At 40.9% G+C, this 13364-nt stretch overlaps 1 protein-coding gene across 1 annotated transcript in view; it reads right to left on the reverse strand.

The window, feature by feature from the left end:
- The window catches only part of LOC127426776 (transformation/transcription domain-associated protein-like), a 99742-nt gene that overhangs the window by 21228 nt on the left and 65150 nt on the right, over nt 1-13364 (reverse strand). Inside the window, exons 60-63 of the mRNA XM_051673803.1 lie at nt 10907-11102; nt 10394-10659; nt 4416-4516; nt 1846-2047 (exon numbers count right to left, since the gene is read on the reverse strand). Of these exons, the coding sequence (XP_051529763.1) occupies nt 1846-2047; nt 4416-4516; nt 10394-10659; nt 10907-11102 (765 nt within the window). The remainder of the gene's footprint in view (nt 1-1845; nt 2048-4415; nt 4517-10393; nt 10660-10906; nt 11103-13364) is intronic.

Below are 13364 nucleotides of genomic sequence, written 5' to 3' on the forward strand. Positions count from 1 at the left end.
ATCTGTGTGCCCAAAATTCCACAGACACTCAGCAAATTTTCCCAAAACATCTGCAAGGCTTCCCTTTTGTGTCAGCTTTTATAAGTGGAATGAAACAGATAATGGGTGAATTCATCTTAAAGGCCTCGATATACTTCCTAAGAAATCGAAGAATGAATGGGTGTGACATCATTTAGAAAAAATCTGTTTTTGCATTCTTTTCGGTGGTTCGTAACAGCTCACTGGTTTCCACTTTAATGGCTTGCTCACTTTTAGGAAAACTTCTGACCGGCTGCTAAACACCTTACTGCTATTGGTCCACATCATTGGTTGGTCCATGTCATCGGTAGGTGTGACCTAGAGCTCCACCTACCTTTAGGCAGACAGCTAATTTTGTTTACGTAGTTCAGTCAGTCAAAATCAGTTAACATGAACACACTGGCGTGTAGAATTATTAGAGAGCTGGTGGAAATGTACCCACATCTGTACCATCATTCGCTTAGAGACATTTTCCAAGACAATGTCATGCTATTTTTTTTTTTGTTTAATTAGTCTACAAAAGGAATCAAATCTACTGAAATACTCTCAAGTGAACATTCACTCATGTGCCATCTGCAGCGAAAGCCATTCACACTTGTCTAAGTAAGATATGCCTCTATCATCATTCTATTGTCTTTATTCTGCATATGAACACTTTTATACTCATCTTTACAATAGTAATAAGTATCCTCATAAATTATAAATCGGTGCATATTATTGCCGCATGTAGCGTGTTAGCGCATTAGTGTCATGAATTCAGAATATAAACAAGACAAATTAAACATTTTCTACTACATATTACTTTAAAGGCCTTAATATGCTTCCTACGAAATCAAAGAACGAGCAGGTGTGACGTCATTTAGAACAAAATCTGACCAAAAAGGTGTATTTGCATTTGTTTCAGTGGTTCGTAACAGCTCGCTGGGGCGAACTTTTAAAAAAAGCTCTATTCGACAGCAAAACACCTTCCTACTGCTATTGGTCCATGTCATCGGTAGGTGTGACCTAGAGCTCCACCTACCTTGAGGCCGACAGCAAGTTCTGATCGTTGATTAGTGAGTGAAAATCAGTCAACATGAACACACAGCGACCTGGTGCAGCTTACCTACATCTGTATGATCATTCTCATAGAGACATTTTCCAAGACCATGTCATGAGATTTATTTTTAATTAGTCTCCTAAAGGAATCAAATCTTCTCAAATACTCTCGGGTGCCCATTACTCATGCCATCTGCAGCGAAAGCCATTCACATATCTGTCTAAAGTAAGATATGCCCATGATTATTCTTTTGTCTTTATTCTGAACATTATCACTTTTATACACTCTTCTTTGCAATTGTATCAGTGTCATTATAAATCACAATAACAGTGTAACCATTGCATTTAATGGATGCGCACAGCGTGTTTGCACATTAGCATCATGAATTCAGAATATAAACAAGACAAATTAAACATTTTCTACTGCATATATATATATATTACTTTAAATCATCATCGAGTGATTAAAACAGCTTCTTTTACTGACCTCATGTGAAGTCTACTCATAGAATGAGGCATAAAGTCATTGAGAACACATTTTAGTTTAATACATTGGTTAAGATTTTACATGTAGCATCCTCATATTTAAATGTACTTCTAAACGCCTCCCACAGCGGTGTGGTGAGAGTCTGAATTTTCGGAAACAGTATATCGTTGCTCGGCTGTTTAGAACTTCTTTTTACCCCTGAACGAAGAAAGAAGAACTTCTCTGGAAGTATATTGAGGCGTTAATGATGAACAGTCTCTCTTGACCTGACAGAAGCCTCCAGGAGAGAGATGAGATCTTACCTTGGCCAGATATTTGCGGGACTTGCTCTCGTTCTGATGGCGGCATGCATGCAGGTAACAGGTGATGGCAGATACGCCAAGGTGGGGCTGACGGTCCTTGACAAAAATGTTCTCCAAGTAATCGCCCCACATCGCCCAAGCTTTAACCAGAACATCGTGCATCTGCACTGCAGCAGAGAAAGCCTTATTCGCCTCTTCTGACCTGGAGGAAGAGATAAAGGCGAAAAATGAACAGGTGAAGCAGGAATTTTTCAGATTTAACTGTAACATTCTTTATATCTCAGGTATCTACAACATTTAAATGATCTGGAGGATTAAGCTTGCATCATTAAATTTCTGCAACTGGTTTACAGTAGGGATGTGCACGGGTAGTTGTCTTTGGTTAACCCTTCAACGCGCCTGTATCAAAATCACTATTTGGTTATTCTAGACATGCAATTATGGTCTGCAACCCGACTTGAGCCCGACAGGACCTGAGAAACCGTCAGATTTTGGGTTAGGTTTAGGTCAGTTTTTCCCAAGTATAGGGCGAGTTAGGGGCTGTGTTTTTGCTTGCATTTGCACTGTTTTCCCCAATTGTTTTTCTATATAAACACACACTGGACGGTTGTCTTATACCATTGGGCCACATCTCACTTTTTTTCTGCATCTCGAGCAGGACCGCCACACTTTCAAATTAAAAAGAACTCATTTTTATAAAAGCATCTCGAGACACCTGCATTTTGTTTCATTAGTTACACTGCATGACTTCATGTGACTGGACATAGATTTTAAGATCTTAAATCTAGATTTTAAGACAACAAGGAGCATTACACTTCAAATTTGAGGATGATCGGACACAATGGGGAACACTTCTACATCCAAAATCTAGGAGTCGGCCTGCACCTAACTTAAATAAGCTGACCGAGTCCAATATTTTGTTTCATCAGCCGTTTCAGAGCTTTGAGAATATGTCCCCAGAGACCATCTTTTCTAGGGCCCTTTATAGAAGCAGTTTAAGAATAGAACTTGAGAGAGGCTCATAAAGGGCTTTATAACAGGCTGAAAGCAGTGGATGGGACTCATCATCTGTGCTTAAAGCCTCTGTCCTCACCATCTCTAAATTTTACCTCACATGACACGTCTACTGAACCAATCACGTATAATGGGAATTTTTAATGAGTGTGCGGCAAGCAACAGAATTACACTTGATTGCAATGGGAGTCTGGAGAGCCCAAATCCACTGAAGCGTTCTGTCAGTCTTGGACATGTATAATATGTTTTCTGCTCAAGGCCTTTACTGAAAGTCAGGCCTGGACAAGTCCCCACGCCCAGTCACGTGTCAAACATCTTCCTCCGACAGCTCTCTTTCTGCTTTATGAAATCCCTACGTTAATATTCACGGAGGGTGAAAATGTAATGATTACATTAGGCCCTGCTGAGGCTGGGGAAAAAGTTCTGCTGATCGCAGAGATTTCACAAATTGCTATTGAGTTAATTATTCAGCATGTGTATTTAATAAGTTATTCCAATCCAGCGCCAAACTCTGTGGATGCCATAAATTCACCCATGATGAGAGAGCAAGGTATGGGCTCATAGTGGTGTTTACTTTTAGTATAGCACAGCACTGGCTTTTCACAACCCATCCAGCTGATTTTAAGTTTAAGTGTCTGACATCCAATATGTTAAGCCAATTTTAAATTAAGTTTCATCTATGCTTTTTGATAACTAAATCATTAGACTAGACTTGAGTAATTTATGCAAACAATTACGTTTTGCATTATGTTTTCCTTTGAATACTGCTTTTTCCTGTTGAACGCAGATTCACATTCACATTCACATTGCATTTATAGGCAGACCCCGTATAACAGAACCTACAGTATACCCGATTAAGTAGAAATGTACCAATATCAGTAAATAAAAAATTGGTCCAACTGATTTTCAGTCCATCTCTAGTTTACAGAGCACTGACAGAGAGTCCAAAAGAACCACAAAGCAGCTTATTATCATCAGTTTATCTGCTTGTTGGCTGTTAAAACACCTGACCTGATAGCACTGCACAATAATCTACTGTATTCTGAGATGCAAACCAATTAAATGACAGATTCTCATCAGGAAGTGCTGATTGACTCGTGAAAATGCCAGTCAATAGAAATATGACATGGGATAATTACTCATCATGAGTTCAGTGCCATTATCCTCTGCCGCAGACATTCCATATAAGGTTAATTACTCACTGTACTCACATACTGACTGTTAACGACTGTTTTGACCTCATTATTGGCCTAAGATTTTACGAGTGATGATTAGTGACACAAACACTTGCAAACACATAGATATTTATCTATCTTCCTCCATAATGACTCTTTGTTGGTAATGTTCATTTGAAAAAGTGAGCTCTTAATGATCTCGCCGTCTCTCTCTGATTTTTTCATGTCAGTGCAAAAAAGACTCATACACAAAACAAAAATAACGAGAGCAGAGTCAATTAATGACAAAGAAAGAGTGAATGAGGGAGATAAAGAGAGGGCTCAGTAAAGTTGCAGTCAGAATGGGAGAGAAGATGAACAAAGCCAAGGATCAACTCTTACTTATTGATCTGGGCTAAGAACATGCCTTTGAGAGCGTAGAACTCGGCGGTCATCTCCTTGGTGAAGTACTTCAGGTTGGTGGACTCAATCACCTCCAAACCCTGACAATACAATAACAATGATTGCATTTGAAATTCCATGTAAATTTCACTGATATGAATTTTTCATATTCTCATGTCGAATAATTTTACATCCCACAAAAAAAAAAAAGAACAGGTCTGATTTTTTTTGGACTGAGCCAACAGAGCCAAGTGCTGTAGAATTCTTAAACATCAAAAGTCAACCCAACTGACAACAGCGTATATCAGCTGCAGACATCTCTGTAGCTCAATCTAACAACCTGTCTAGACTGGACGCATGCGGCACATAGTGTCAAAAGCAAAATAACCCATTATAATCAATATGTTGTCTAAACAGAATCGTCTGTTGCAGCACGTCACGTCACAATGACAGTGAACAGATGTCCCGTTCCATTCTGCGTTGCATGCTCTGGTGATACTGCTGCCAAGAACACAAATAAATGGTTTAGAACGTTCGTGTCGACACGTCCAGTGTAGACAGCCTCAAGCCTTTGCGTCGCGTTAACGGACGCTCCCGGTGTATACAGGGTGCAAGACTCCCAGGTCAGAATCAGCAGCTTAACAGTGTGCCAGAGAAATGATAAAGGGAACAGAGTAGGTCGAAGTGATAGCTACGAGAGAGAAAGAGAGACAGAGAGAGGGACTTATTAAATCCAATGGTACTTTAATGACTTGAGCTCAGTTGAGGCAGCTCCATTAATCAGGCTTAAGAGAATGCTGCAGCCAGCAACCCATTCCTTACACTGTTTGGAATGCATTCTTTACTCTCACAGCACTGCAGTCATTCTCACCATAATGAGAGCAGCATTATTTGGATTAAGAGAGTCTGGTTAACAGCAAAATGAATTGGTGAATCCATACCAGATTCAGTGAAGTAAAAACAGATCGCCATCAGCAGTAATATGCCGGAGAATCATAATATTATAATAATCTTTTTAACATTTATTGTAAAAAAAAAATTTAATAATAAATAAATACATATTGTATTAAACAAGTACTGCACTCATTTACTGCTAAGGGTGTTTGATTACTTTTTATGCACAATTAGGATTTTTTATATATATATATATATATATATATATATATATATATATATATATATATATATATATATATATATATATATATATATACACACACACACAATTATTTAAAGTATAATATATATATAAAGTTCTGTGAAAAAGTATTTGCCCTATCCTGATTTCTTATGCTAATTAAAAAAGAAAATTCTAACAAAGCAAAAGCAAGTAAACACAAAATACAGTTTTAAGTTATAGCTATTTATTGAGCCAAAAAAGTTATCCATTAACAACTGGGCCTGTGTGAAAAGTATTTGCCCCCTTAGTTACTAAATCCCCAAATGGGATTCAGCTGGACTAGACACACCCAGGCCTGATTACTGCCAGCCCTGTTCAATCAAATCAACACCTAAATAGAACTTTTTCAGCAGCATGAAGTTGGCTAAAAGGTCTCACCCAGTAGCATGCTATGTCAAGGTTGAAAGAAATTCCAGAAATGAGGAAAAAGGTGATTGAAATACATCAGTCTGTGAAGGGTTACAAAGCTATTTCAAAGGCCCTGGTACTCCAAAGAACCACAGTGAGAGCCATTATCTCGATTGAGATGCTGTGGCAGGACCTTAAACAGGCAGTTCATGCTCAAAAACCCTCCAATATGGCTGAACTAAAGCAGTTAGTTCAAGAGTGGGGCAAATTTCCACCACAGAGTTGGGAAAGACTGATCTCCAGTTCTCTTTCTAGCATACATTTCGTTGTCTCACTATGGGATATGCCCCTTCTGCATATTCCTAGAAGCCCTATTACATTACGCCAGCCCTTATTGGCTGGCAGAAGTGACACCTGTGTCTGGAGGAGTCTCCGCTTCCCAGTATAAAAGGGGCGACACAGCATTATTACATTATTCAAAAACCTCTTTACTCTTCACTTCAGAAACACGGATTACTGTTCAGGTAGTCATCGACTGGTCTCCACACTGGTCGCCAATTGAACATCCCGGAACCCGGGAGTTTCTGTGTCGATTTACAGGCCACCATGCCGTTTTCAATTTTTTCCTACAATCTGCACTCCAGCTCATTGAGGAACTCATTAGCACTCCAGCTAAATGATTGCAGCAATGCAGAGTACTTTGGCTAGTGTGGGGGACTCTTCGCAACTTTGCTCTTGCGGGAATAAAAGTTAATGCAGGGACACACACCAGGTCTGCTCTGCATGTCTTGGGTTGAAACATGCCCAAGCGGCGACTGACACTCCCGGATCGTGTGAGCACTGTGCACGCTTCACCATTAAGATCCTTCGGATCCCCCTCGTGTCAGCTAGCCTAGCTTTGGCTAACACCCCACAGGTATCCATTCCTGTAGTGCTACCCACCACAGCAGAGTTGACCTGGGATGAACAGCTCGATGCATGTGTCCCTTTGCCCTCCGTGCTCAGTACGGATGAGGAAGAGGTGGGCGTTGGATTACGAGGATGGGGGCAGTCTGATTTTCTCCTCTCTGAGGAGGAAGATGATTTTGAGGACTCCCTTTTCCTTCCCCCTGCACAACCAGCACAACCCTCGGCTGCAGCGGGAACCACGGAAGAGGCGGGCGGGGCACCATCCTCTCCGCTTTTCAGCGTTGATCTGCAAAGATGTGTGCCAACACACGGCAGAGAAACTAAAAATATTCCTTGGCCAACTGTGGTAGCGGAGGCTGTAAAATCTCGCTATGAGGGCAAAAGGCTGCCGAGAGCAAAACGGGCAGCAAGACAGCTTCTTCCTAGAGCTGCTGGAGGAGGTTGTGGTCATCTGGAAGGATAAACCCTTTACCAATAAAATTCCCATTCAGGAGGGATCCGCACTCGATGTAGAAGGGATGGAGGAGGAGGGTCTTCTCTGCATGCCTTCCATGGAGCCTTGAGTAGCAGCGAATCTGCACCCCTGGTGCACGGCAGCTGTGAATCCGACATTGCCATCCAAAGCTGACCGTTTCCAATCAAACATGATGGAACACGCTAACAAAGCTGTCGCTCTCTCCGTTAGGGCTTTGAAAGCGTTTTCTATGTTAACCGCATACCAAGCGGAGCTGCAGGATGATGTGTCTGCCATGCCAGGCCAGGCACAATGGGACAAGATTTGTGTTGTCACTGAACTCTCTCTCCGTCTGCAGAGATATGCGGTTCAAGCTGCTGGTAAATTCATGGCCACAATGGTGATAAAGGAGAGAGCACAATGGTTGAATCTGGCTAATCTTTCTGACAGGAAGCAAGAGGCTATTTTGGAAGCACAGGTGGTTTCAGAGGGGATATTTGGTTTGGCTCTGACACGGATGCAGAAGAGGTGCGTGGAAAAGAAGAGGGATGATGAAGCTTTGCAGCTCTGTCTATCCAGAAAGACACAGACTGTGCCCCCTCCACCACCTCAACAAACTTTCGCTCAAGTCACGGCTCATCCACCCCCTAGCTATCGCATTCAGAGCATGACATTACACAATGTCTGGCTGAGTTTTGGAGGGGAAACAGCGTTTCCTTTCGCACATGCCTCAGACTTTTGGAGTTAATGGCCTCAGCTCTGACAGTCATTCCACTAGGCCGATTCTTCATGAGAGAGTTTCAATGCTGGGTAGCCTCTCTGAGATTGGACCCGTTAAGTCACTCTCTGAGGACAGCGAGCGTGACATCGATATCAGTGCTGGAATTGCGCCATTAGAGACACCCATCCTTTTATATTCAAGGGATCCCCATGGGTGTTGTTCAGGCCAGAAAAGTCATTACGACGGATGCTTCACTATCCGATTGGGGGGGCACTCACGAAGGCAGAATAATAAATGGGAGATGGGGTCGACATCTGACCAATCACCATATAAATTATCTGGAAATGCTGGCAGTTTTCTCAACACTGAAGCATTTTCTCCCCTTATTGGTAGGGCATCATGTTCTTGTGAGAATGGACAACACTACAGTGGTAGCATATATATACATGGAGGTCTCAAACAAACTGATTCTGTGGGGCAATGCCCACTTCTTATCCCTGAGAGCGACGCACGTACAGGGTGTTACTTATCGGGGTGCGGATTTGCTGTCGAAGAGCAATCATCTTTAGGGGAGTGGAGACTGAACAAAGTGGTTGAGCAAACCTGGAGCCGTTTCGGCAGGGCGGCAGTGGATCTGTTCGGGTCTCAACAGGCATGGGGGAGATTTTCCATCCTCATCCAGAGTGCCTGGTACTGTGAGCCTGGCCCATGAATGGTTTAATTTGAACGCAACTGCATTGCCCCATTGTGTTATTAGGACTATAAAGAATGCTAGAGCATCATCTACAAGATCTTTGTACGGGTGTAAATGGGGTGTGTTTGAGCATTGGTGCGCAGATAAACACAAGATTCCCCATCAGTGCTCAGTGGCGGTTATGCTATCATTTCTACAAGAATTGATTGACAAGGGGAAAGCGTTCAACCATAAAAGTGTTTCTGGCTACTATATCAGCATGTCATATAGGCTTTGATGGTAATACAGTAGGGCTTCATCCTTTAGTGTGCGACTTTATGAAGGGTACGCTTCGCTCTCTCCCAGTTTCTAAACCAGTTGCTAGGGAGGGTAAATTCACATGGGGTAACCTCTTCGTGATCACGATTAGTGGTTCTCGTTCTCAATGGGGCGCTTGGTAAGTTGTGCGTGTATCGCGGAGAGTAGCATGACATGTGGAGTCTCCACGGTGTCATGCACAACGAGCCACGTGATAAGATGCGCGGATTGACGTCTCAGAAGCGGAGGCAACTGAGACTTGTCCTCCGCCACCCAGATTGAGGAGAGTAACCGCACCACCACGAGGGCCTACTAAGTAGTGGGAACTGAGCATTCCAAATTGGGAAAAAATGGGATTAAAAGAAAAAGTGAGGTGTCTCACCAGATCACCCTCCTTGCTGTGTGAAGTGAGGAAGAGGTGTGCTTATTTTGAATAATGTAATGACACTGTGTCGCCCCTTTTATACTGGGAAGCAGAGCCTACTCCAGACAAAAGCGTCACTTCTGCCAGCCAATAAGGGCTGGCGTAATGTAATAGGGCTTCTAGGAATACGCGGAAGGGTCGTATCCCATAGAGAGACATCTCACTTAATGCTATTAGAGAACAGGGGTTACATAAATAACCTCCAGTTATCAGAAGCATTTGCTAGCAGTTGTTGCTGCTAAAGGTGGCACAACCAGCTATTAAGTTTAAGGGGCAGTTAGTTTTTCGCATGAGTGATATAGGTGTTGGATAACTTTTTTGCTTCAATAAAAAAAAATATGTATTTGAAAACTGTATTTTGTTTACACTCAGGTTGCCTCTGTTTTATGTTATATCTCGTTTGAAGATCTAAAACAATTTAGTATGAAAAATACACAAAAATAGAAGAAATTAGGATATTGAAAAATACTTTTTCACAGCACTGTATATATCTGAATCAATTAAAAAAAAATTACTAATGAATCGCACAATCTTCTAAGCAATCTTCAGTGATTAATCACGATTAAATTAAGGTACATGATACATTACAAAAAACATTAAAATAAATCAACAGAAATATATTTACCTTATACTTTGTCTGCAAGTTGGTTAGTCATCATTTATTTTAATCAATTAAATATGTACGTGTTAAAATGGTTTATTTTTTAGTTAGACACATTTTTACACATATTAGTCTTTGATACAAGTATATGTATACATGCAGTAAAATCTGTGGAAATGTAATTACAATTTGGGCAAAATCTTCTGCCATTTTCCAGTGGACTTTTTATAATAGTATATTATAAATATATATAGTTCATATCAATTTTTTTGGCAGGAGAAACTGAGAGTACATTGTCAATGCATTATTAGACACTACACATACAGATATAAAACATTATATTCACTCACCTGCATGCATTCATTCTTGCCCATGACTCCAGCTAACTGCAGGTAGCATTTAACCTGCTGCCGGATCTTCTGGAAACAGTCTACAATAGGTACGGTGGGGATGGTGTGGATTCGACTCAGAATGTCCAAAGCGACATTGACCAGGCCTTGCTTCCGGGCAATTTTCCCATACTGAATGATGGCAGATGCGGAGGCATGCACTCCAAGCATGGCATTGTTAGTGTTTGGGTCATGTTGTGTGTTGGTTTCATACGCAGTCACAATGGCTACAAAAAGAGGGAGGAACCACAATTTAAAAGTTATTAGTTTTCAGAATGTCACTGCCATTGCAGTCATTGCTGGGTCAGGACTCACATCATGAGAGTGAATATCAAGGCAAATTAACTTCTGGCCATTTACTCTTTAGTAATATCTGTGAATGCATACAGTGGCTGCAAAAAGGATTTTTGCTGTGTCAAAATACTTTTTGGGGCCACTGTATGTGAAGTAATTTGACTCCATTTGACAGCATACCCTGGTAGTGGTGCTGCCGCCACATAAAGATGCTGCTCCAATGGGAGAGGTCATCAGAGACAATAGGTAGCCTGTTTCGCCAGGTCTTCACTACGGTCTTCATATCGTGAAGGCTGGTGTTGCGGCCCAGGTTAACAGGCTGAAGGCCTGCATTGATCTGTGCAGCTTCCTGTAGCTCAATAATCTGCTGGGCCGCCTGAGTGAGAATAATCCAGGAGTAAACATATGAGCATCTCAATGTGACTAACAATAAACATCTAATGGGAAGATGCAACACCCTCAAGCCCTCTTCAAAGGAACTCTTAATGCACCTCCGAAGATACGTTTAATTCTAAGGGCTACACTCATCTAGGAATCCAAATATCACACTCATATCACACACACACACACACACACGCAGCACTCTGAAATCCATTACAGCGACAGTACTACAGGCTTACAATTGCTATTGAGAAAGAGAAAGAAATAGAGAAAGAAGTCTAGAGGTGGCTGGCCAAATGGATGGATCAAAGTATCTTAAAAGCCGTTTATCCAGAGAACAGGCAGAGAGCGGGAGTGCTGGACTGAAGCATCTATTCCCCTAATGCCTAATCACACTCTCAAACGACACTTCGACCACACTAGCAGAAAATACAGACTGTGATGATGACCCAAGAATTGCTATCCATTCCTTACAAACTATCGATGCATGACCTTAACATATCAGGCTGTAAACACACAGCTACTGGCAGCCATGCTCTCTTACTGAAAAGCTACATGGATCTTTAATCTCCTCTATGAATGAGTGAGGGAGTTTGGCACTTACAAGGAAATTTACGTCATTACGGCTTACTATGCATATGATGAGTAGCTAGCTCAAGCCATGATAATGAATTATGCCAGTCCGCAAACACACAAACACGCATCAAAAAACAATTGATTCAACAGTAACAGTTAACCCGGTTTACAAGATAAATGTCCCAAATCAGTCTATGGACTTGCCGAACAAAATCCCCCAAAACAAAATAAATTAGGCAATACAATATTTTTCACAATTATCTGTTAATATCAGCTGATGGCACATTATAACCTTTATTCTGAGTGCCCATTCATCATGTAAATTAAATTTTCTTGCAGGTATTTAATCAAACACTATCTGATGAGGGAAAGTAATTACGAGCCATTTTAAAGTTGGTGCCATTCTCACTCTCTCCATCTCAACACTCCTGTCTGCCTCCACTATCCGTTTCAATTGCTTTTATTGGACTTGGTCTTTGGGTTTGGTTGCACTCAAAGTGTTTAGGTGTAAACAGATTCAATTATACAGTAAGTAAATAAATTATCAATGAAGTCAATAGCTCAGGGGCAATGACTGAATTTCTGAGGGCCTGGCTAAAACAGCCACTAAAGAGTGACCATATATTCCTCAAACACTCTGGTTAGAGTTTGTTCTAAGCCCCAAATCCTAAGTATTAACCATATGCACTTAATACAGCCCGAACCGCTTAAACATTCTTCTCTCCAGCTTTGTGATTTGTGATTTCAGTCTTAAGGAGCGGTTACTATACACTTCGTGCTCCATTCACTCCCACTCAAACACATCTGAATGCGGGAGACCGGAAACACAAGCTCATACAAAGAAATTTCGCAGTATGATGTGGAGGAAAGTTCAAGTTTGATGAACTCTGACCTGCGAATCTGGATGACGAGAAGACGTGTGATGAATAGAAGATCAATATGTCACACACTGGCCTCTGGACTTATTTCAATAAATACATATTTCAAAGCAACGTGTTTTTATTGTTGCTGGAAAGTGAGTAGACTGTAGTCTAACATTTTGAATAAAATTTGTAAATTGTGCCTAGTGTGATCAGGGCTTTAGGTACGACATTTATTTTTGTTTTTTTGTCAACTTTTTTTTTCAAGGATGATGACATTAATAATTGCATATTGAATTGTGATTGGTCTCCTTTCTTACATATATTTGCATGCTGAATTTTGATAGGTCTTGTGTTCCTTTCATAATTTCAACCTCTTATAGGCATTTTTGTATTGATTTATAAGTGTAGCATTTCATTTAATGTAGAACCAAAGTCTAAAACCTAATCTTTCCAACAACTATAACACCATTCTGTGGCTGACTTGCAAGCACTGGTATTTCCTTCAGGAATATTCAAATCTAGTTATTCAGTGAAAACTGGTCCATTCGGAAAAATAGAGAAGAGAAACTGGTGTCAATGTGGACAAAATAGTCCAGTAAAAACTCAATTGTTAAATGTCATATTTATGGCATAATGATGTAATGTGGCATTTACAATTTACTAATAATATCTAGCAACAAAACTCCCACTGAATACAACCCTTCAATTATGTGGACCACAGAGCCATCAACCAATACCCATAACAGCCAGTGTGGCAAAACCACCATCTCCAACAACAATATCTAATTTCCTCAATTCCTCAATATTTGACCATCACA

Source organism: Myxocyprinus asiaticus, chromosome 36 (genome assembly GCF_019703515.2).
Source record: "Myxocyprinus asiaticus isolate MX2 ecotype Aquarium Trade chromosome 36, UBuf_Myxa_2, whole genome shotgun sequence".
In the NCBI taxonomy this organism is placed as follows: Eukaryota; Metazoa; Chordata; class Actinopteri; order Cypriniformes; family Catostomidae; genus Myxocyprinus; species Myxocyprinus asiaticus.